At 37.5% G+C, this 24,154-nt stretch overlaps 1 protein-coding gene across 37 annotated transcripts in view; it reads right to left on the reverse strand.

The window, feature by feature from the left end:
• Positions 1-24,154, reverse strand: part of LOC119746417 (semaphorin-6D-like) — a 60,600-nt gene that overhangs the window by 5,960 nt on the left and 30,486 nt on the right. For 3 of the 37 annotated variants that reach the window (XM_038223340.1, XM_038223341.1, XM_038223339.1), the window contains exons 15-19: positions 20,627-20,695; positions 19,286-19,315; positions 18,207-18,299; positions 14,799-14,960; positions 6,765-6,935 (exon numbers count right to left, since the gene is read on the reverse strand). In XM_038223340.1, coding sequence (XP_038079268.1) covers positions 6,765-6,935; positions 14,799-14,960; positions 18,207-18,299; positions 19,286-19,315; positions 20,627-20,695 — 525 coding nt within the window. Of the gene's footprint in view, positions 1-2,446; positions 2,488-3,918; positions 3,975-6,764; positions 6,936-14,798; positions 14,961-18,206; positions 18,300-19,285; positions 19,316-20,626; positions 20,696-22,556; positions 22,581-24,154 lie in introns of all 37 variants that reach the window. The other 34 variants (XM_038223348.1, XM_038223345.1, XM_038223351.1 and 31 more) reach the window with 23 other exon arrangements.

Consider the following 24,154-nt stretch of genomic DNA (forward strand, 5'->3'; position numbering starts at 1 on the left):
GGTTATGATTGCTGGAAGTCTAAAAATGATTCGCACAAACGACTCTGATCATGCAGGGTGGGGAAAAAGGATATGATGACGAAAGGAAATGCAGCAAACAGAGAAATAAATCAGCATTAAGTGGTACAAATGTCATTACTATCAACTAATATGTATCAATATGGATGAAATGTCAAAACAAAATGTACTTTTTTACAGTAATAGTTATAATTTGGATAAGGAAGGGACAATCACATTCTGGTAGTTATGTGCTCATAGAATATACAGCTTCTCGGGGAAAAAGGGGTACGGGATGATTATGAGCTGGTTGGTTGCTAGTTTAAATGGCAGTGGGTGGGGTTGGCTGTGTGAAAGAAAGGATTTCTACACTTTTTTAGCCCAGCACAAGGGAAAAACCCCCAGATCTGAAGATTTTGACGTTTGTGCAATTAGTGGATATCGACAGGGTCCGCAAGTCTGAAGAATGTTAGACAACAGACTAACAAGAAAACCACATGTTAAGTTTGCACTTTGGTAAAATGTTTTTAGGAAACATACACTTCAAGGCGCGTTTCTAAAAAACTTTTGGGAGTGCTCAATTTCAGAAATATACAATTTTTTTTTTTTACACTGATTTGAGATTTTTTGGCAGGTTTTGTAGGAAAGTTGTTACCTTTTAAAATCTTTCCAATTTTTTTTTTCTAATTGAGAAAATAGTCCATTTTTGCAGGGGAGGGGGCCAGATGGACTTTTCCACCTTTTTTTATAGAATCGCACCTCGGTTGGGTAATTGACAACAAATTCACATTTTCACCATTCGGATTCATACCAATCTTACCAACACAGCAATCAAGTCCCTTAGATTAGGCATTCTGAAAAAAGCCACAGGCAAAGAATAGCAGCTTTGTGTTTCGGTTATTGACAAACTGACACACGTGATTCCAAATAAAAATGGCAGTCAATTATGTATTTCAATCCCCCCCAAAAAAACCCATTTCAGTCATTGTTACTTCCTGTTTATCCCAAACATTAGTTCACAAATCAAAGCACGATGCACGACTAAATCAAACTTATTTTCATAACAAGAAATGTTTCACTTCAGTCCAACCTTAGGAAATAAATAAATAAATAAATAAATATCGTGCCACTTAACATGCCAAATGGAGAATCTCTTGTTATTAAATTCAAATCTTCTCCAAAATGCACTAAGTAAAACAAAATCAAAACAAAAGAGAACGACCTTCAGCCTTCAGGAGTTCCAATGGTCCCATTTTGATGATGTCTCAAGATTACGTTTTTGTTCATAAACACCTCACTCCAACTTCGTTGATACCTTAGAATTAAGATACCCATTACCGCTACCCCAAAAAACAAATCTACATTTCAGATGTAAAATTTGTCCCGCTAATTTTTAATTTTGTTTAAGTTAGTGATGTTAGTTTAAACCTTTGACTGAGAAAGCCCATTGTTACATGTTCGTTACAGAAAGAACTTTGGTTACATAAGAATCAAGAAGTTTCTTCTCAAGATAAACGAAACACTATCGTTAAAAAAGAAAACAAACACAAATCACAAACAAAACAAATTCCTGTTAGCCCCCTTTTCCATCCAACAAAACAAAATAAGTAACGTGTATATGAAAAACAACACTGACTCAAGAACAGGATCAAATCAGTTGTCGAAAAATGAGGGAACAATATACTTCTCACACCTTAAGGGGGAAAAAAACGTTGTTTTTCAACTAAAATATAACATCCCCCAAAGAGTTTCATTTTTACATTATCCTTATTATTATCCGGTAATAGTGTGACGTCAGTTCAATTTAAACCACGCCCACTGCACACTAAGTAGCATAGGAACCATTGGAACCAGGCGTTAACGCAACTTGAGTGTTTAGACAATGGGCGCTTGAAATCAGTGGTGCGCGTACGCATAGAGAAAGTCACTAACGAACCAGATATGAATTATTAAATAAATTTCTTTAAACTGAAACAAAAGTTGGTAACATTAATGAATATTTTTAAAATAAAAAATAAAATCAATTAAGAAAAAAAAAGTGATAAAAAATAGCAAAAATTACTTGTACAAGCCTTTATAGTGGTGTGTCTGTGCTACTTAATAAAAAGCAATAAGTGCCGCAGGAACAAAAATTGCATTTAGGGGGTCAGTAACCCTCCTGTTCTTCTTAGCTTTCAAAATAGGTTTGCAGGTGCACTTCACAAATTTCCGCATAATTAGTGCCAAAAAAGTGAACATGAAATAAAACTCCATTTTTTTAACTCCATTTTTTTTGGCAGTGCCTGTTTCAGATACTGGCTGGCAGTGTGACGAGCAGTTAAAAAAAAAAAAAAAATAACTGAAAATGAATTTTTAGTTTTACCTCTCCACTGAAAGTTTTTGCAACAAGACAATTGTCAACATAAACATTTCCGCAGCAGGGGCAAAAGAGTAAATACAGGTATCCTACCCATTACTGTTGTGAGTTGAATTTAGCTGGCACTGGATCCTCTAAAGAGTCAAAAAATTGAAACTATTTGTCAGGTTTTCTTTTAAACATATCAGAGGCTTGTATATCAAACGGACAATTGAATTTTCTTCATCACGTCAACCAAGGAATAAGCCAAACATCTCTTTACATTCAACATTTGTAACAGTTACATAGGGTGATTTTTAGTGCACTGTGCAAAGCAGCTGGACGACTTATCAGAGATTCTGGCATACACTAGATACTTTAAAGAAAAAAAAATACACTTTCCACTTATTCCACGTACTGCACTGAAGAGACACCAGTTCCCCATTTCCTATCCAAAATAAAGGCAGCCAAACCACGTTGAAAACAGCAGTTACCTTGCAGCGACGTAAATGTAGTGTTAAAGTTCTACAAATATTCCACATTTGGCCCATCACACGACTTCCTCAATCCAATGTATTAGAACAGAAAATGTACCAATCACAAAAATCCCCATTAACCCATTAACGGTGACTGTTACTCCTTATACCGCCCCAAACCACCCCAGTACTCCACAGGTTTATGGATTTGTCAAAGAGTAACTATAGTGTAGTACATGTACAATGCAAAACAAGTGCTAATGGAACATCTGGCAGTAAAGGCAAAACCAAGAACTTGGCAACCAGAGGCAACTGGATGCATTGGAAAACAATCTGCTTCGTCAAATTTAAGATGACTTCACTTTTTCAAAATTTATTTGTTCAACATAATGAGCTGCACTAAAGTTGAAAAAAAAAGGTACATTTTACCAAACAATTTCTTACACTCCACACTCGTGGTGCATATCTAAAAAAGGTTGGCATATCTGCATGAAATCTATCTGAAGTTGCTAGCCTTGTATGTTTAAAGGAAACAGTTGGTCTGGAACATGTATTTTGGCCACTTTCTTACAATCTCGGGTCAGGACACAAAAAGCGGATGAAAAGCAACACTGATGTGATAACCGACTCATCATGCCAAGTTGACATTATTTACATACATGTATACACAGTGAAATACTGTGCCATAACAAAAAATGAACAGTAATCAGCCGGTAACCAGTCACAAGCAATACAGATCACATGGCACTTTAGCTGGTAACCTACTCCACTCTGTTCAATGATTCTGTATGCTTTGTAGCTTGCAAATCTGCATGGTAATACCATCTACACATATGCGTTTGCAGTAACCATCATTATGCAAACAAGGCAAGAATTCAATTTCCATATTTCCCCAGCGCTTAATGAATCTATGGTAACTCTCGGTAGTAAGTTTGCATACAAACATGTGCAGGACATAAAAGATCTTTGTACAGCACAAATATCAAGTCAAAAAATTTGGCCCAAATTTGTTTGTTTTTTTACGGACTTGACCGACAGTTGTTGCTTGGCTACACATCTTGCTGGGGCCATATTTAAATCGGATAAAGAGTATATAACCAGGTTTCATACCTTCAGGACAGAGCAGCACGAGTCTGCACTGGTGTGAGTGGAAGAGGGTTGGGAAGCTTGCGATGAAAACAAATCAAGAAAGGCAACATTAGGACCTTTTTAAAAAAAATTATCTTGATACATCTCGGGACAAATTCTCCTCAACCAAATACAACCAGTGCTACCACAGACAACAGCGCACAGTGCTTTTATCGAGCTGGCATGCCATGAAGTGCTGAAAAAGCCGGGTGGGGGGGGGGCAAAAATAATTCTCCATAGTCCGAAATCAACAATTTGATTATCTCAGTGGACAAAAAGTGTTGAGAATTGTTTTAATGTATTGGTTTTATGGTTGCTTAAACTGACAATTCTGGACAGTCAATTTGCAAAATGCCCCCCCCCCCCTCAAAAAAAAAACACCTTCTACCACAACAGAAAGGACTGTTGATTCTTAACTTAAGTTTTGCTCTCCAGTTCCGACTTACAATACGTCTCTGGGTAATTGAAGGAAGAAGTTTAAACCCTGAAAGTGCGGAATCCTTAGCATGCCGTGCACAAGTTGCATAAATCTTTGTATCATCCAAACCAAATGTGGCATCAAGTGAGCGTATCTCAATCTTGTTGCTGGATTAAAAAAATCTTTCTTACTCATTTCAAGTATACTATGAAAAGACCATGAAAGCTGAAAATATAGGCAACAGGAGCTCCAGAAAAAAAACACCCATAGTTACACTGCTAAAACCCAGATCACAGTGAATAGGCCACATACATGTAACTGAATTCACTTCACTGCCCAAGTGGTCAATTTAGACATGTTAGATCATAGTGTCGACTGTTATCCCGATTCAAAAAAAGCCAAGTTGATGTGGATAAGCATGTGGTAGATAGAATATAATATGCAAGCACAACATATGGATGCATTATTCCTCCTCCGAATGGACATAAACTTTCCTCAACCTCGATAAAACATCTTTAATACAACATCCATCACCACGACACCAGAAATTGTAATCTTCAAAGAAGCCAGTGATACCAATGAAATTCCTTGTACAGAAATGCTGTCCCTTTATTCATGTACAGGGGGTCGACAAATTATATTGATGTGTCAAGTCAATCCAAAAAAAATAAAAATGCAGTGGAAAAAATCTACTGTACGAAAACAATGAAGACAATGACATCAAGGCATACATGAAGGAAACGAATATTCACCAATACAATTCAAACCAAAGAAGTGATGATTTAATGCCGAAAGCTGTGAGTATGGGGGAATTTTAAAAAGCGCACAGACACAGACAATTAGGACATCGTATGATAAAATGACGACTGCCTCGGATATAGAGAGACAATGTAAGCTACCAGCCTGTAATTCCCAGATCTGTGAAACCGATGTCCGTGATTTTTGTTTAAGAACCCGTTGTAATTCCCTTGTTTTAGAATTTCCTGTTTATATATTTCTCCCCAAAGCTTGTAAGTTCATTAGTTGCGTAAATATCTGCATCTATATCGCTCAAGAAAAAAAATGTATACCTACACATGTACTATCTCACGCTTGTTAATTGTGTATTCCCTACATTCAACACGAATCAGAGAGAAGGCAAGAGAACACAGAGAAACAAGTGAGAGAGAATCAAAGGACAAACAGATGGTGGTGGAAACACACAGAAATGCTTTGGGGTGAAGTAGAAGCTATGGGCTCGGCCTTTTTCTGCCAAGTGCACTCGACACAGGTACATTACAAAGTTCAAATTCAATTTTGCTTGGGCGGTTTCCAATGTTTTTGGAAGTAACTTCTGTCCAGGAGGAAAACTTCCTTTTCATAAGTGACTTGGAAAGAAAAAGCAAAGCTATATTGCCAGTCAGTTGATCGGAACAACTTGGACACATGGCACAAGACGCACTTATACGGTCACTGTCACATTCCCTGAGTTTTCCCAAATTTGTTGGTTTTTTTTTCTGAAATCCCCAAGTTTCCCCGAATAGAAACATGGAAACTCGTTTTCAAGATTTTCTCTAATGGACACATTTGAAATGTACCTGGGTCAAGCGTCCTGCAAGTTTTTTGTTTGCAATCATCCACAATTGTTTGTGCAGACACATGTATTGCCATGCAGAAGCGAAGGCTGAAAACACAGATGGTTTGGGAAGATGTTCTCACATATACAATGTACTACTAGAAATATGGGCTCCGTGCACAAGTGCCCCCTCAATAGTTTGAGAGAGTTTGCAGGGATTTCTGAACATAATGCTACTGACGAGGTGACAGGTTTTCAACTTAGCGCACTTTGGGCCATACACACTCAAACCAGTATGCGCGCGTGTGCACGCAGTCCCGCACGCAGAGCTCACACCAATATCACAGCGCCCTCAAATGTGCATGCACGGAGTCCATTGATTGGCAAGGGCACTACATGAAGCCAACATTAAAAAGTTATGTCCTCATGACCAAAGATATGTTGCGTAGTAAAGATTACTCAGACATATTCCATACATGTAGAACATGATTATTGTTCATCAAAAGGTCTTGGGGAGCACCGTTTCCTTAGTGTGATTTTGCTGTCTGTGTTTAAGCATCTTCGGCAGTACCTTCATTCCAGAAAGGGCAGGTCAGTGAAAAGTGCAACACAAATTTTGTCCAGTATCCAACATGCAACATAGGGAATTGGCCAGAAGACATATTGCAGTGCAACTACCAAAAGCAGATTGCAAGGAGGAGTGCTAATTTCTCACTAAATCTCTTTTGGTTTCAGAAGTTGGGGAGTGCAATAAGAGCAAGCGCACAAAAGTTGAATTGTTCTTTTGTGGGCGAGAGTGATTTTTTTTTGGTTGTTGTTGAGACATACATCAAAGAAAGGCATTGGAACACCTACTTGAGCCGAGGACAGACTCTTCCGTGTCCGTGGGCTGATAGTTACCCTTACACCTCTTGGTGACGAAGAGGTGGATCAGGAAGACCATGAGGATGAAGGCGATCAGCCAGCCGATGGCGAAGAAGGACCAGAAGACGGGCGAGGGGGGACCTTTATTATAGCCGACCGATTCTGTCAAAGGGGGAAGAAGGGGTCAAGTAAAAGACAATTAATGACCGGTAACAGGTGCTGCCTGGGAATCTTTGCAAGCGGAGGCTGACAACTCCAGGTTTGCTGGGCTGCAGTCAAGTCCATACAAGAAATAACATGGTCATGCATTCCAATTTCAAGTCAAGTCACAAGGTATTCAAATGAACAGCGACAACAGTATTCCTTAGTCGTTGTTCATTCCCTGCTCTTGCAACCTGACTTGTTTTGGCGTGTCAGAAAGTACACATGCATATTGCAGAATTGGTCAGATTTTCTTTGACATTTTGTGCATCACTGTTTTTCATGCACCAGAAAGATTGTCATGCTTTCTTACTAAGTCTTTCATCTTTTGTTTCTTTGTTTTGTGGAGAATATTTCTTTTTCAGAACACTAAGTCTTTCATCTTTTCTTTTCTTTTTCTTTGCGAATATTTCTTTTTCAGAACAAGCCTTGCCTTCTCAATAAAAACAATCAATATTTGTTTTAGTCCGTCTAGTATGTGGCTTTTTTTACTTAATCATTATTTTGGTACAGGTATTACTGCATGAAATGATCTCAAATAGCAGCTGATGGTTGGAAACCAAGTGATATGGTGGTCTGTGAGGTTTTATTTTAACCCAAACCTTTCGGTGACACTTATTTATCTATTCCAAATATTTTTATTCATCCTTTTTTGGCAATGCACACTAAGAAACAATCAAAGTGCACAATGAAAATGTTCAATTAATCAATGACCAGAAAAAGATTACAACAATCAATATGAATTAGTTCAAAACAGATTTGCCCACATGTTCAGAAGCAAAAATATTGTTACAAGAAAAAAAGTGGTATTAATGCTAACAATTACTAGAATGAGTTTAGTGGAAACATGCACAAGCCAATGATGAACAAAAAAGAAATTGATGATGAAATGAATGAAGAAACAAACAGCTCAAACCAAGACAGTGAAATAAAACACAAGTCAGTTTCATTAGTTAACCAAAATGCCACTCTAAACTGGACAGCGACATTAAAGTGGACACTAATCTTTCTTCTACAAGTTAGTCACGATAAGCTTGTTATTTTGCTGGGTTCCAGAAAGAACAACGTACCATCACATTTAAGTTAGAGGAAAATACCACGTGAAAAGTTTCGTGAATAGGTAAAATTAATGTAAGAAGAAAGAAAATTAACAAAATCAAAATGAATACATGAACAATTTCAGCTGCCACCCCGTCAAAAATACGGATATGCACAACTCACCAAAAACAAGACGGGAATTCCACACGGAATTAGTCGGGAATTATCCACATGGTAACGGAATATCCACATGGAATGGGTACGGGAAGTGAATGGGGGGAAAATGGAAGGAATAGAACAAAAATGGTATATGATGATTAGATGCTTCCTATCTAAGGATGATTTGAAGTCAACGTCAACCTTATTGGCCAATTTCTACCGAGCCCAGTAAAAGTCTACTGAGTGCAAAATGTTGCAATATTTTCAATCAAAACGATTAACACCAGTTTTCCTGAACCAAATCTGAAAAATCGAGCATGAAAGTTGTTTCCTGTCCCATTATTATATCAATTAAATAAAAGATACCTTTTTGAGACTTTGGTTACAGAGCTCGTATCTGAAAAAGTTTTTCTTAAACAGTTTCTTAAATAGCGGCCAATTTTGACTGGCAAATTTCAAATTTGGTTTTTGACTGTCTTTGCTCAAAAGGCAACTTTAAAAGGAGGAAACAATATAACTTTGTTTTTCTTCTTGATCAAAGTACCAAGTTGTAAACCAAATAAGGCTGACTCCTTGAGTTATTATTAAATCAACAAATTCAAATGAATGCAAACATGATTTGATTCAGCTTATTTGTACTACGATGATGGTATTAAAGTCATGCAAACTAGTGACGTCACTCAATTCATGCACTAATTTTTCTATCCGTTTCTTCATGCAACATTGATCAGTGCAATAAGTTGCAACTACTTTCTACGGGTGGACTTGTGACAACTAAAATATCTATTTCGCTAAATTTGTCTCTTATCATCTACTGCAGGAAAGGCATGCTCACGATCATCAATATCCCAACTACAACACCCATACAAATCAGATGTCTTTAAAACACAACTTTGAACCTTCAAGATATTGCTCACTGCTTAGGGTTAAACCCCTTTTTTTAGGGTTAAGCTCTTCTTTTTTTTGGAAAAAAAATAGTTTTGTTTGCCTTTCCGACTTTCTCCTTGTTTTCAAGTTTACAATAAAAGAAAGGAAAATTTCAACCCACTCACTGAGTGCACTGCTTCTTAACAAAAATGTATATTTTTTTTAACTCTTCTTACAAAATTAAAATTAAAATCATATTTTGTTTTAGTTTTTTATCATTTAGTGTTTTTGAATGCTGCTACCTTTCTTACATACTTTGCTTTAAAAAAAATTCAACACTACGTTAAAGGATGGGGACACTTAATAGAGATAAGAAAATTATGTTGATTATATAATAACTAAATAAAATCAGGGAAAAGAAAATAATTGAAATCAAAATGTTACTGACATACAAAAAAAAACTGAACAAAACAAATTAACTGAACACAAATTAAACTTCTTTGAATTAAAAACACAAATCGTAACAAATCCAAACAAACACAACATCCCAAAAAGACGAAATTTAGTAAACCCTTGAAACAGATTTACCAAAAACACATAGCAGATAAATGATTCTCAAACCACAACAAAACAACACAATTCTCAGCTCTGGTTCAAACTGGTTATCAACCCATCAGGCTGAAAACAAAGCTCTCTGATCCAGAAGAAAAGAATGCCCAGTCAAAACCAGACTAATACAACATATGATGATTTCTCGACCAAACAAACACTGGTCAAACAAAGTGAGTAATCCACAATAACCTTTAGTTAGTTCCTTCACCAGACAAGACTGGTTCCCAAACCGGTTTCCCGATATTGCCAACACAGCTTTAGTTAGTTACTTCACCAGACAACACTGGTTCTCAAACCAGTTCCTCCATACTGCCAACACAGCTTTAGCTAGTTCCTTCACAGACAAGACTGGTTCCCAAACCAGTTTCCCGATATTGCCAACACAGCTTTAGTTAGTTACTTCACCAGACAACACTGATTCTCAAACCAGTTCCTCCATACTGCCAACACAGCTTTAGCTAGTTCCTTCACAGACAACACTGGTTCCCAAACCAGTTTCCCTATATTGCCAACACAGCTTTAGTTAGTTACTTCACCAGACAACACTGGTTCTCAAACCAGTTCCTCCATACTGCCAACACAGCTTTAGCTAGTTCCTTCACAGACAACACTGGTTCCCAAACCAGTTTCCCGATATTGCCAACACAGCTTTAGTTAGTTACTTCACCAGGCAACACAGGTTCTCAAACCAGTTCCTCCATACTGCCAACACAGCATTAATTAGTTCCTTCACCAGACAACACTGGTTCCCAAACCAGTTTCCCAATATTGCCAACACAGCTTTAGTTAGTTACTTCACCAGGCAACACTGGTTCTCAAACTAGTTCCTCCATACTGCCAACACAGCCTTAGCTAGTTCCTTCACCAGACAGCATTGGTTCTCGAACAAGTTCCCTGTATTGCCAACGCAGCTTTAGCTAGTTCCTTCACCAGACAACACTGGTTTTTAAACCAGTTCCCCACATACAGCAAACACAGATCTAGACAGCACCGGTTCTCAAACCAGTTCCGTCATACTGTCAACACAGCTTTAGCTAGTTCCTTCACCAGACAGCATTGGTTCTCATACAAGTTCCCCTGTATTGCCAGCGCAGCTTTAGCTAGTTCCTTCACCATACAACACTGGTTCTTAAACCAGTTCCCCTGTATTCCATCACAGCTTAGCTAGTTCCTTCACCAGACAGGACTGGTTCCCAAACCAGTTCTCCCATACTACCAACACCCTTTAACAAGTTCCTTCACCAGACAGCATTTGGTTCTTAAAGCAGTTCCCCCATTCTGCCAACACAGGTTTAGCTAGTTCATACACCAGACAGCACTGGTTCTCAAACCAGTTCCGTTATACTGCCAGCACGGCTTAGCTAGTTCCTTCACCAGACAGCACTGGTTCTCAAACCAGTTCCCCCACACTACCAACACAGCTTTAAAGTTCCTTCACCAAGCACCAGTGGTTCTCAAACCTGTTCCACTATACTGCCAACTACATGTTAAATAAGTGCTGTTCTGCTTATTTCCAAACACAGGGACTGACAGATTTAAACAGTTTTCAAACGCTGCACAGAAATGCACAGACAATCTGCCCATTGCCCTACAGAGCAAGTTGTTTTCCCCTTCAGGTCTGAGGAGACAGGAAAGCTTCCAGGAGGGAGAAATGTAGATAACCAGTATTTGGTGAAACAGGAGTGGGGAAAATAACCCAATACAAATTCAATGAAATGATAGAATTATAAAACAAACAGAGAGCATTCAATACCCAAGCATGTTTCATTTTCCCCTTTTTTTTTAGTTGTCAAATTTTTTTTCCGTTTACATGTATGGTGAAGACTTGACAAGACCTCACTCATCCAATGCAAAACATTCTTGAGTAAACTTGAATACTCTCAGACTGGATAGAACAAAAACTTTTGACACGTACAGTTGAAACGAAATCAACAACAGTGATTGTAATCAACCGAAGAAACAAAAAAGCACACATGCGGACTATAAAATCGGCATGGTTAAATACTGGAATTGTTTTGGAATATTTGAAATGGTTGAGAACTTGCCAGTGTATTATGTTCATGCAAATTTGACCTTGAAATGTGGAAGTGTTAAGTAATACAATCTATGGTGAAGACAATACTGCCTGTGTAAATACATTTCAACTGTACTCTGCCAATGTCTACCAGAAGAAAAAGTAAAGAGGAATCCCTTCATCTTAGAACCCTGCTAAGAAAATGACACAGAGGAGAAGACCCTTTATTTCACTTTGGCGGCTAAATGAAGGAATGGCTCATTTCATTTGCTGACTTTTTGTTTTTAAATTGGATTAAATTAAGTTGAGATTCTGCACCCTTAAAAACTGCTAGCATGTTTCTAAGATCTACTGATCTGTGGAGGACAGAATGTTTGACAATGCCCATGAGAGGTATATGGTGTATTTCAAAGACATTCCCTGCAATTTTGCTTTTTATTAAAAAAATTATTTTGTGTCCCTAAAAGTATAGCTTGAATTCTAAATTGATAGTGCAAAAATGAAGAGATTGAAAAAAAAAGCTAACAAAAACCTGACCTTATTTAAAGAAAATTGTGTGCTTTAAAAAAACAACTTGGTACTGGCACAAACTTCGCAAAAATAATAAAATGAAGTTATTGTCTGTAATTGAAATTAACCTTTAAAATAAAGGGAGTTTTACTAATGTGAACTTAAAGGGAAAAAAATCCAGTGGAGTATTGTAAAATGGAGTTCATGCAGTGGACAAAAATGGGGTAAAACTAAAATCACAAATCATACCACAGACAGAGGTTTTTGGGAAAACAAAGCACTTATCAGCTGCTGTATGTTTTTTTTTTCTTTTCTTTTTTCGTCAACCAAGAAAACAAAATATGTTACAATTCTGCAATTTCTTTTTTTTTTTTTTTGAGTGCTTCACCTACAACAAATGAGCCAATATGAATTTGAAGGAAATCACACTAAGCAGAGAGGTGTATTGCAATTGAATTGCCTGAGCACACCAAGATAAAGAAATCATTTTTTTGTGGTTATTTATAACTTATTTGTTGATTTTTGTGTGATTACAAGGCAACTTGTAAGCAACACTCCAAACAACCCGCAATGGAGTACCGAAGTGAATACGTCACGCGCACAAAATGTGTGTAAAAGACATTAGCGCGTGATTCAGCCCGTGAACCAACACGCGCGCGTACTCCATTCGTTTGCACTACACTTTCTGGTTCTAAATGACGTGACACTTCGGTACTCAATAGGCCTCTGCAGCAATGATGTCACACTTTGTTTACATGTGTGTTTTCTTATGGAAGCCTGGTGGGATGACCGTTCGCAGCCCCATAGAAAAGCGCACACGTAAACAAAGTTCGACGTCATCAGTAGAGATGTTTATTAATTTCTTGACACCATATCAAAGTTAGCCACCACAAAGCAGTTTTTTTTTAAATTTGTTATTAGTTTCTGTTTTCTATTTTTTTTTACATCTTGACCATAATTAATTAGATCATTGTAGGGTCTTCCCCTAAGATTGCTTAAGTGACAAATTATTCCAATTTGAAAAAAAAAAACATGTTTCCATGTTCTTGGCAGAGTATCTCGAATTGTAGATGTATTTTGACCCAAACGTTTCACAATGGCGTCACCACATGTGTATTAATAACAAAATTGTTCAACTGAAAACAAAGACTGGTTGTGTGTTGAGGGTATGTACACTGGTAAGACATGCAGATATGGTGGTGGGAGGGGAGGGGGGGTTCAAATAAAAGATGATAATTGGAGTCGGGGCATGCAGATAACTACATCATTAAAGGGTACAGAAAATAATTGTGCATGACACTGTTTACTGACTGATAGTACTTGAGATGTATAGTTGGGACTTTAAGAAAAAATGGACAGACGAAATAGATGGTTGACGATTACAACGAGTATGTACAGACTTTGTCAGACAAAAGCAGGACACAAAGAGTTTTGGTAATAGTCCCAGCCCTTTTTTTTTCATTCAGAAAAAGTATTATTTTTGAGGTTGCTCTCCCACCCCACCCCTGTTTTCTGGGAAAACAACAATTATTTCTGAGGTTGCTGTTCTTTTATACCATAATAAGCAGATGGGTTTTAAAACTTTTAGACACTGGACAGCACAAACTGCCCATGAATTTAGGCAGAACGACAAGTTATAGGCCGGTCAGTTTCAAGCAATACAGCGTAAGTCCCGCTGTAGAAAGCCCTGATTGACAGATTCTCACAATGCAATTTATGTCACATGCACAAGACATTTCCAGCTGTCCCAAAATTTCATTACCTAAAACCAGTTAGTAAACAGTGCAGGATGCCATTGGGTTAAGCAAGCAGGCACTAGGACATTTGCATGCATGTACATCTTGAATAACTTTGAGTGAAACGTTTTGTAGTGTGTCATTTTTTTGCCTGCACTTAAAGATTTCTCTAGGAATATCTGGTATTGAGTTAATGTTAACGTGCCAAGAGCAGTTCTTGTTAGTGAGTACAATTTCTGGGAACATCAAAGCAAAAAAAAAAAAACTACTAAAACAAATGTTAAACATGAAAAGGCGTCAATGAGGAGTCTACTACAATTATCCATTTTCTCCAAGTGCCTTTAAAAAAAAACTGGCTAAGCAGTACTGAATTGCATTTTCATGCAAAGCTGATAATAGTTAATTACGTATTTATTCCCTGCGAGGCAGAGTACGCTATACACTCAGCGAAAAGCCTAAAGCTTATTGGCTGCTTAATTGGTTAATTTAACGAGGATTTTGTTAGGTTTAAAGTTGGAGCATTCATGCCAAGTTTTTTCTATTATTTTTATGTCTAGATATATGGTCTTTTAAGCAGTGCACTACAGTGGCCTTGAGTTAATGCTAGATACAGGGATGTAATGAACCATCCGCAGTTAACAAAAAGACTTTTGGTTCCCGTTGGAACAAATTTGCCAAAATATCATATTTTTGTTTCCCATTTTTAGACCTACCCGTAACAATCACATCCCTGTAGCACTAATGGAGGGGGTCAGTGACTATAATGCAGTGTATAATGATGCAAGAGGAAGATGCCAAATTATCGGTAGCAACGTTAACGACAAAAAGAACTGAACTTAAATGTATAGACCAAGTAGCCGCCATTGTGAGGTGTACAAAGGGTCTTACCTCCCAAGTAAGGGTCGACGGCATTAGGGCCCTTGGTGGGGATTTTCTGCGTTGGCGAGGTCTTGACGTGCACTTCATTGTCTGTGTTCTGGACTATCGGCGGCCTGGGCGTACTGCGCGGCGGGATAGTGGTTTGGCCCTCGGTTGTTTGCAACGTCGTGCCTACAGAAGATATACCCGGTGAGGAGGGAAGGAGGGAGGGGGCAAGAGATACAAAGGGGTGGTTGGTTGGTTTGAGCAACTGCAGCTGACACAGATATACACAAAAACTGTGGACTGTCTTTTTTTTTTTTACGGTGCACACGTGGGAAGTTAGTACTCACACAGAGAAGTTATCAGTTGGCTCTAGAGCCGATTACACTTTTTCAGGCATTTCGTAAAATCAAAGAAAACTCGACTTAAAAGTGCAGTTTGAGTCAGTGCTCAACAAAACATGAAGACAGGAAAGACTGGATAGTACTGCAAAATACCTAGTAAAACTTACCCCCCCCCCAAAAAAAAAAAAAATAGTACTATTTTAAGAATCTTCATTGGAAATGAAAAATAATCATTAAACCCATCTATTTCAATTTCCTAATAATGAACAAGTGTAAATTTTGACACCGAACAAAACTAAACCGAGTGCGACTCCATTTTTCTCAGTGGATTTGGACGATGATTGCAAATGGAAATGATGGAGACCTACTTAGTAAATACATCTTCTTCATCAAATTAATATCAGTTGATTTCCAGAAGTAACAACCATAATTAAAAAAAAAGAAGAGACTCAAACTTTAAGTTAAACAGTTTTAAGCGACATATTCTAAACTTTCACACACAAACCCTCACTGACGTTGGTGTTCAACAGTGAAAATGCTCAAAATGGATTGGATTCGTGTGGCAGTGTGTAAATGGAACATACTCATGATCAAAAATCTTTCAGAAAATATTAATAAAAACAATGTAGGTCATGTTTTATGTAAGGTTCCAGGCTCCCCCCATAGGAATTCTATGTCATCAGTCTACTGAGTTACTTAACGGTTTCATCTTACTCCCAAAAAGTCTCTTTTAAATTAGTGAGGAAAGCAACGTAGTCAAACAACATAGTGTAGAAGAACAACAAAAAAAGAGGAGTTTGCTCAGAAGTTCTTAACCAAAATCAAAACTGAAGTTGGAGTAACATGTGCAACTTAAAAGCAAACAGACAAAGTTTAGATTATCAAACTCAATTCCCATACACATGGCAACAGAATTTATCCAATCCTTTGCTTTTCAGGATCTTTCTTTCGACAGGATTCAACAGGATGGAAATGTAAACCTTGCTGACTTTATTCTGTAATAACTACACTATTGAAAAAAACACTCATCCTACAGCTAGCTTTCAAATTTCATCTTCAGTTGTTTTTGCATGATATTTGCTTTCTATTTTTCCGTACTTCTATTCAGAGATTAGAATCTACACGGAGTGTGTTAGCACTTATTGACTTCCAGCAGTGATATGAAATAACAACAAAACTCAATGAACTTTCAAGATAACCCTAACAATAACATGTGGAAAGTCTACCCAAAGGATAATTGATATATGATTTTAAAGGTTTGTATATCAGGAAATTTAGGTTTGGATCTATTTTATTTTTATTAGTTGTATATTAAATAGCTCCTACATTGGTCAGCAAGGTATTTGTTATTATTTTCATCCAAACTGGCATATAAGTTCCAATTATAAATTTATAATGTTCAACTGGAAACCACTTAAAAACACCTGGAGGGAATTATATAAAATACAATGTAGTTTGGTTATAAGGCAGTTCAGGTATAATCACTGTGCTTTTTATCCATGGGAACAAGATGTTTCTGTCCAAAGCCACCCCTGATACCGTCCCCCCCCCCCTAAGTTTTAGAGGTAATCAGTAAACCTATGACACTACAGACTGCCTAGACTTAAATACGGTGTTTCATAAAAAAATATCTTCACATGATTTTTATTCCTAATTGGTCACCAAAAGATTCATTTACAGTTTAATAGAATGTTAATCCTGTACCACACATTAGTAATCACACAACCGCAACATAAACACAACTGTAAGGAAGAGAAGCTTTCTGATGTCAAGAAAGAGCAAAATTTCAGAAATCAAAAATTAAAAACTGGGAACCGATTTTTTTATCATAATACATGTAGTTGTCAAAATTCTGAAATAAATCAATGGTAGTGAATCCCTAAGATGCACAAGCTACCCTGGCTAAGGAATACCACAAGGAAGTCTCTGGGAAAAAAAATTCATATGGAAGTTTGATGGAAAATGGACATTTTCCTGATGTGATGGCCATGGTGCTTTCAAAATGAGGATTGGGAAACCAATTTCCAGTTGTGAAAGTGTCGACAGTGGATCAGTATGAGGTCAAAAGTGAAAGGACAGTTGGATATGTCAAGTGTTTGAGAAGTGGATAAAGTGGGCAATTCCATGTTCTGCCTCGAATTTTTTCTTAATAATAATGGCTTCTTGTATGCGCTCATGTGATGCTCCTGGCGCTCTTATTATTACCCTGGCTTTAGCACGGCTGCCATTACGGAGCTCAAGCATTGAAGGAATTTCTTCCTACCAGGTACCCATTTACTACACCTGGGTGGAGAGAGGCAATCGAGGTAAAGTGCCTTGCCCAAGCGCACAAGCACCATGTTCCCCATCAGGATTCGAACCCATGTACCACGGCACATGAGTCGAACACCGTAACCATTGAACCACAGCACCCCTCTGTCTTCAAAATTGGAGGTTTTTTACATCAAAAAACTACTAACCAACATTGGTTTCGCAGAGACGATTCTAGTCAAATTCTTGTTGTAAAACCAAAAAATGATTGCAAACGTAACACAAATAACCTTTAAAAAAAAAGGAATTAAACTCTGGTAATTTACAATGTGCAATTTTTCAATAACACATCAAAAGGACATGGAACTACCCACTTGTTCAGTTGCAGAGATTGTTAGAGATGTCAATCTGGGATTGTGAAAGTGTTAGATGGTTAGGAGAGGTGTAGAGAGATTAAATATCACACAAAGCTCAGAACTCGATTAAGACGGGAGTTTGGGGTAGATACAACAGTGCAGTATCGTGCAAAGCTAAAGAAGACCAGAGATGCAGGAAAAACACTGAGAGATACTCAAACAGCAGGGTCCCAAACCGGAAACACAACAATTCTTGCAACTCCCTTTTCTTACAAAGGAAAAGAAAAGTCCAGAACCAAGTGCAAAAATGAACAAGGACAGACACATACTCAGTTGGTGCAACCAGGGGCGGAACGAAAGGTGCCAGAAAAAAAAGCTTCTCGAAGTGTGTTTGGGATTTTACATTGATCTGGGATTTTTTTTTTCTCCCGAAGATGCGAACAAAAATATGAAGAGATAAATCGCAGAGCATGAGGGCGCTCTACCTTTCTTTGGGGTGGTTATCAACTCCCGGGGCGACGTTGGGCTGCTCGACGAGGTGGCTACAGCAGCAGGTGGGTGAATAGTGGTTGGCAAATCTACAAAATTATCACAAGGGCGGGGATAAGCAACACAATCACATGACAATCACATGACGATCACATGATGCGGTCAGACAGGGCAGGCAAGTTTCAGGGTATTTTAAATTTTATTTTAACATAAGCAATCAAAATACCGAGGGCACAAAGATGCGGAGTGCATTGTGAAGGGGGAGGGGAGAAATAAAAGAAAAGAAAAGGTCAGGGGTCGCATGCAAATGAATTAACCATGGCCGTCTGTGTCCATCAACAACATCATGCATCTCAATGCTGCTTGAGTTCTCCAAAGTTACACGTATTCCAAAATTAAAACTTGAGAAATCAATTACAGTTCAATTTTAAATTAATAACCTGTGGAGGAAAAGTTGTTAAAAATATGCCCACTAAAAAAGAAATAAATAAAAAAATTAAATAAAAAAATGACTACTGTACATGGCAGGCAAGGCAGACAACAACTCATATTAAATTAACATTGGTATGCAAGCAGAATCAACAAAAACAACTACGTGTACAGAGAAAATTTGGTTTAGTTGTTTTTTAAAGACATCTGATTTGCATAACATTAAGTGAGTTATTTTCCGGCTCTTGATATGTAACATGCATAGAACCAGTGCATGTGTGTTTGTGCACATCCCCAAACAAAGCATGTTACACACTTAACTGTATCCAAACGAGGCTATGACTGGTACCAAATCCCGATATCACAAAGACCAATGATACAAGAAAAAGACACCAGTCTAGCCGCAGCCGTTTACGGCAAAATTTGGATATTGGACATGACATACATCTCAAAAAACAATGTTATGAACTAGCACTAAAACCAGCAAAACGGAACTGATGAAATCTATCCCCAAAACAAAAAGTTGATGTTTGGAACAAAATGTCAAAAATAACCCAAAACACCCTGTTAGAGTATGTTATCGCTACGGCAACTCTCGAGTGAACAATGATTTCTTTGGAAATTTTCTCTCTTTTTTTAGACTCACTATCGGGGTCTTCTCCGTCACAATCCTTGCCTGCGCCGATCGTAGAAAGAAGATACAAGATAAACAAAAAAGAAGCATTTCATATATAGCTTGTGCATCATTCGTACTTTATACAACAACTTGAAATGGCTTTCCCGCCAAAATATGCAACTTCAGAACAGCTCCAGTTTTTGTTGTTGTTATTTTGTTCTTTGGTGCATTGCTCTTTGCATGACTCAATGTCACAATTCTACGAGTGCAAAACAAATAGAGTTCCATGAACAATACTTATTTCTGCTCCAAAAAGATCCTTGACTTTTGCCTCCATTGTTTAATTTGTCAAACAATGGTGGACAAACAAAATGGGGAAAGCGATTTCAGGATGTTCGATTGGTTGGAAGAGAAAAAACAACATCCAAAATCCCAGGGGTCCAGAGAGGCTTTCAGTGACTGCTCTGCTTATTCTATTCAAAGCCCACTTCCTGTTTGCAATGAAAGGCAACAAAAACGAAAACAATCCTCTCCAATTTTTTTTCCAGTTTGGAAACTTTTGTTAAAACGTTTTTACAAAAGTTCAGTCACCGCCCTTGCTAATTGAAAGACAGATTCCAAAATTTGAAAGACGTAACGCTCATTCAGTTCTCATTTTTGGCGTCAGTTTGAAGTTTATTTTTAGATGTGTAAACTGGACACATCTTTGCACATGAGGTTATCTCTAAAATCCTGTTTCCTTGCTCAACATGTATTTATGCACCGGCTTGTCCGTAACCTGATTTGCTGAAAACCCTCATTTTCAGAAAAAATAAGAACGGTTGTCATGTTTTGAGTCAAGGCATGTCAATCCATACCAAAAATGTTTCCAAATCTGATTTTATAAAATAGTTTAATTTGCATTTTGATTGTCTTTTTGACTTTACTTTTTTCAACGAATTCCCAAAATTCAAACTCTGAAATGCGTCAACTCAATGACCTTGATAGCCCAGTCATACAACAATGCATCCCAATCTCGTGTTCTTTTGTTAGAACGTGCTGCCATTCTTGCGACAGACGCCAGTCAGAAAAACACTTGAAAAGTCACTTTTGGATCGACGCACGCAAAACCCGTGCCTTGCTGTCTGCACAAGCCAATAGGAGGTTTTCCTTTGTTTGGTTTACTTTACAATGTAAGTTGACCTGTCACAATGCTCATCATGACCCCTGGACAATCAGATGTTGTTGTTTTTTTACTTCCCTTATCCAAATACCATCAAATAATATAAAAACCCGGTGAGCATGAAATCATGCAAAACCTAAGGACGGGGGAACAAAAACAACAACAATAAAAAGAGGCAAACAAAATCAAAACTCAAAAGAATCACTGACCAGTTTTAACACAAGGCTGTGCCGTCGGACAAAAACACTCCACCGGGGTGGTTGTCTGAGGTACTGGTACTGTAACATGCAGGAGCAAGAGGTACAGAGGGAGGGAGGAGGACCGATGGCACAGCAAAAACAAAATTGCCCCCAAAACAAAGGGTTGAACCCAAAATAGGCAGCGAAGGAATGGGGAAATTGGAGAAAAGGAAACAAATCATAAAGCAGGCAAATGAAAAATCAAAGAGTAACATGGGCGGAAAATGAGCAGTGGTATGGAAGCCATATCGGAATCTTTTTTTGTTATGTAATTTAAATTCCCCCCCCCCAAGTCTTTTTTCTCCATAGTCCTGACAAAATATTCCCATCATTTATCAACAGCTGATATCAACTACAACCAAGTTTTCTTGGATATAAAAATCCATTCCCGAATGTATTTTATGTTTGAAAAATCTATTTCTAAAATGACTCAAATTTTGAAATGTTAAATTCACAACATTGAAATGTAATCTGTTTATAATGATATTCTGCATTTGATTCAAGTGTTGCAAGATTTAACATAACTCTGACAAACTCAGCTTTCAGTAAATAACTTTGCGGGGACAGCCACTGTCTTTTTTGTTTCATGGATCGGGATTCCATGGCTCACCCATACCACTGCTCACAGCATAATGCATGAAATCAACTAAAAAAACGAATACTGAACTGCAAAGTTTCATGCTTACCAAGTTTGCTGGTGGAAACAATTTTTTTTTTTTTTAGCCAAAAGGAAAATTGCCTTCTTTTTTTTTTAAAATTTATTTCAACATTATTTTTTTAGTTTATTTCTTGTGTACTCAGTGAGACCAGTGTCACATGTTTCTTCGTTCATGCATTCAAAATTGAATATGTAATTTGTTTTCCCAACAACAAAAAATATCTCCTCATAACCTGTTCTTTTCTCAGACCCTTTGACAGCAAACTTGGGCCAAGCATGCTACATTCACAGTGTGCAACATGACAGCATTGGGCATGCCATGGATTTTTTTTTTTTTTTTTTTTGCATTTTAACTAAACTTTGAGTGCAAACTATAACAAAATAGAAATTCAGCTTTCCAACATAAATAAGAAAATAATAACTCCATGCAAAGTTGTACTAGCTTTGATGTACATGTATCCCCATTCAGCACAGCAATGGATATCATATCTTGATGCTTGCAGATAAAACATATCGTACATCTGTACCCCTACCCCTCCCCCCTCCACCTCCACCACTATTTAACCCCACTCCCAAATTAACTTGCTTTGAACTTCACTGGATCCGCCAATATCAAACACTGTGCAGGAACCAAAATGACATTTTTTGTCAAGGGGCATCTACCCCCATGCTAAGTATATTGGTTTTGGCTTCACACATGGGCCTTCCTCAATCCTACAAAATCCACCAAAACGTAATGATGGATTTGAAAGATATGAGACAGTGGTGATCTTAGACTTCTTTGGCACCAGATTTTTTGGGGTACCTGGTGAGGAATTGTTTTTGAAATTTCAAATGCTAATATATTCATTGAAATAATACATACTCAATGAAAAAACAAAATAATTTGAGCACTATCGTGAAGTCTCATGAGCAAAGCAACAAGAACTGTCCATTGCTGAATAAAGGAGGATATACATGTACAACAATTTGATGAAATGGATTTGAAATAAATTCAATTTCCTTGACCTATAAACTAAAGTCTTTAAAGAAAACTAAAACTAAACCTTGTACCACTACTTAAACAACTCAATGCAGCAAAAGCAGCACCAAAAAGCCCAAGCGTATGACACCAAAAAGCCCAAGCGTATGACAAGTTAGACAACATGCTTCGATGGTAAATGGACAAAATGTTAAGCTCAAAACAGGCAAAAAAAAAACCAATCTTGATAATAAAATACCACCTCGGTTTTTTTTTTTTACCTGTACAGGGTACTGGTGGTGGAACTGAGGGTAGTGAGAAAATTAATGACAACGATGATTTGGCAATGTTAGCAACCATCGTGGGAGTATTGAGAAACAGACAAACACCGGAAAACCATCTTGGAAATGTTTCTTTATCGTTGAAGAAAAGACAATCCAAAATGGTTGCCTAAAGGGGCTTATTTGTATACACTCTCCCAACAAGAGCACGGACCATTAGAAATGGAACGCTTAGTTGCTTGTTGAATCACTATTTTGCATTGTTATGTCATCTGCCACACTATGGGCAATGTTGATTCACATCAATTCGTTAAGATAAATAGATGTGGGCTTTGGTAATCACACAAAATGGCGATTTAACCATTTCTAAAGGTCCCTGATATCTGTGACTTGCAACTTTGAACTTTAATAAATTGGATTATAAATCTTTTCATTTCTTTCCCTCACAAAACCTAAAAACCTAGCAATTAATCTGACGTAAGGCTTAATTTACAAAATGTTCATCCAGATAACACAGCAACCTTTTGAGTTGGAAAAAAAAATTTAAAAATCACCATACGTGTTCAATGCACGATGCAATGTAGACCGCAAATTTGTTTCGCATAGTTAAATAACGCATGCCACAAATTGAAGTGTTAATGGGGAGAAAAGGGATCATTAATTCATACCAAACCAACTTGGTTAGCTTTGAATCGTTCTCATAGACACTCCATCTCTGGAGATCGTTTGAAATATACGACACACACAAAAACACTTTCCATTGTTAGTCAACTCGTCAAATTAATAAGCATCATATCAACACACGTACATGTGTGAGTAACAGTAACCGAGAAAAGTATCACATGCCTCAAGTCACCAACAGCGGCAGGGGGAAAAAGTAAAATGTGTTGGAAGGGGGATGTGTATGTAACATTCACAATGTGCAATTGGCCAAAATAAAACGTGGGACAGTTTCTTTGCAAGAAGGGATATTCCATGGTTTGTGTTGAGTCCTTTCTTCATTATTGACGTGATGTTTGTGTCCATGCCAATGCAGTTTAGTGTTATAATTTTGAGGGAATATTTTTTTACAATTTTGATTGTTTATGAAAATCTAAAATCGCTTTGAGGAAGTTCACAACCATGCACCCAAAAAGGACATGTATATATTTCTATTTTTGGGAGGTACGGGGCGGTTGGTTTGTTTTTGTGGGTTTTTAGAGGGGGTTGTTTTTGTTTGTTTTCTGTGGGTTTTTTTGGTGTGATTTCTTTTTCAGTTTGACGGAGGGGATATCAAACTTGGTATACTTTAAAACCAATACGAAGTAAATTTGGAGATTCAATCATTTAGTTTTACGGGGCAGAGCTGGGTACAAAGCAGACCCAGAAATATTGTCAAATACGTGCATGTACCGCATTTAGCCTTTGTTCATATGTGACTGAATGAGATGTGCATGATATGAGAATTTGCAAAATGTTTGATTAACACGTGGGCTGACAGCATTTGTAAAGCATGGATTCACACTTTGGCAAAGTCAAGTTAATTAGTCTCAACTAACCAATTTTAGAAAAAAACAACACTATTATTTCAGTATTCAAGCTTGTTTAGTACACACTGT

The sequence above is a fragment of the Patiria miniata genome, unplaced genomic scaffold (genome assembly GCF_015706575.1).
Source record: "Patiria miniata isolate m_02_andy unplaced genomic scaffold, ASM1570657v1 HiC_scaffold_7, whole genome shotgun sequence".
In the NCBI taxonomy this organism is placed as follows: domain Eukaryota; kingdom Metazoa; phylum Echinodermata; class Asteroidea; order Valvatida; family Asterinidae; genus Patiria; species Patiria miniata.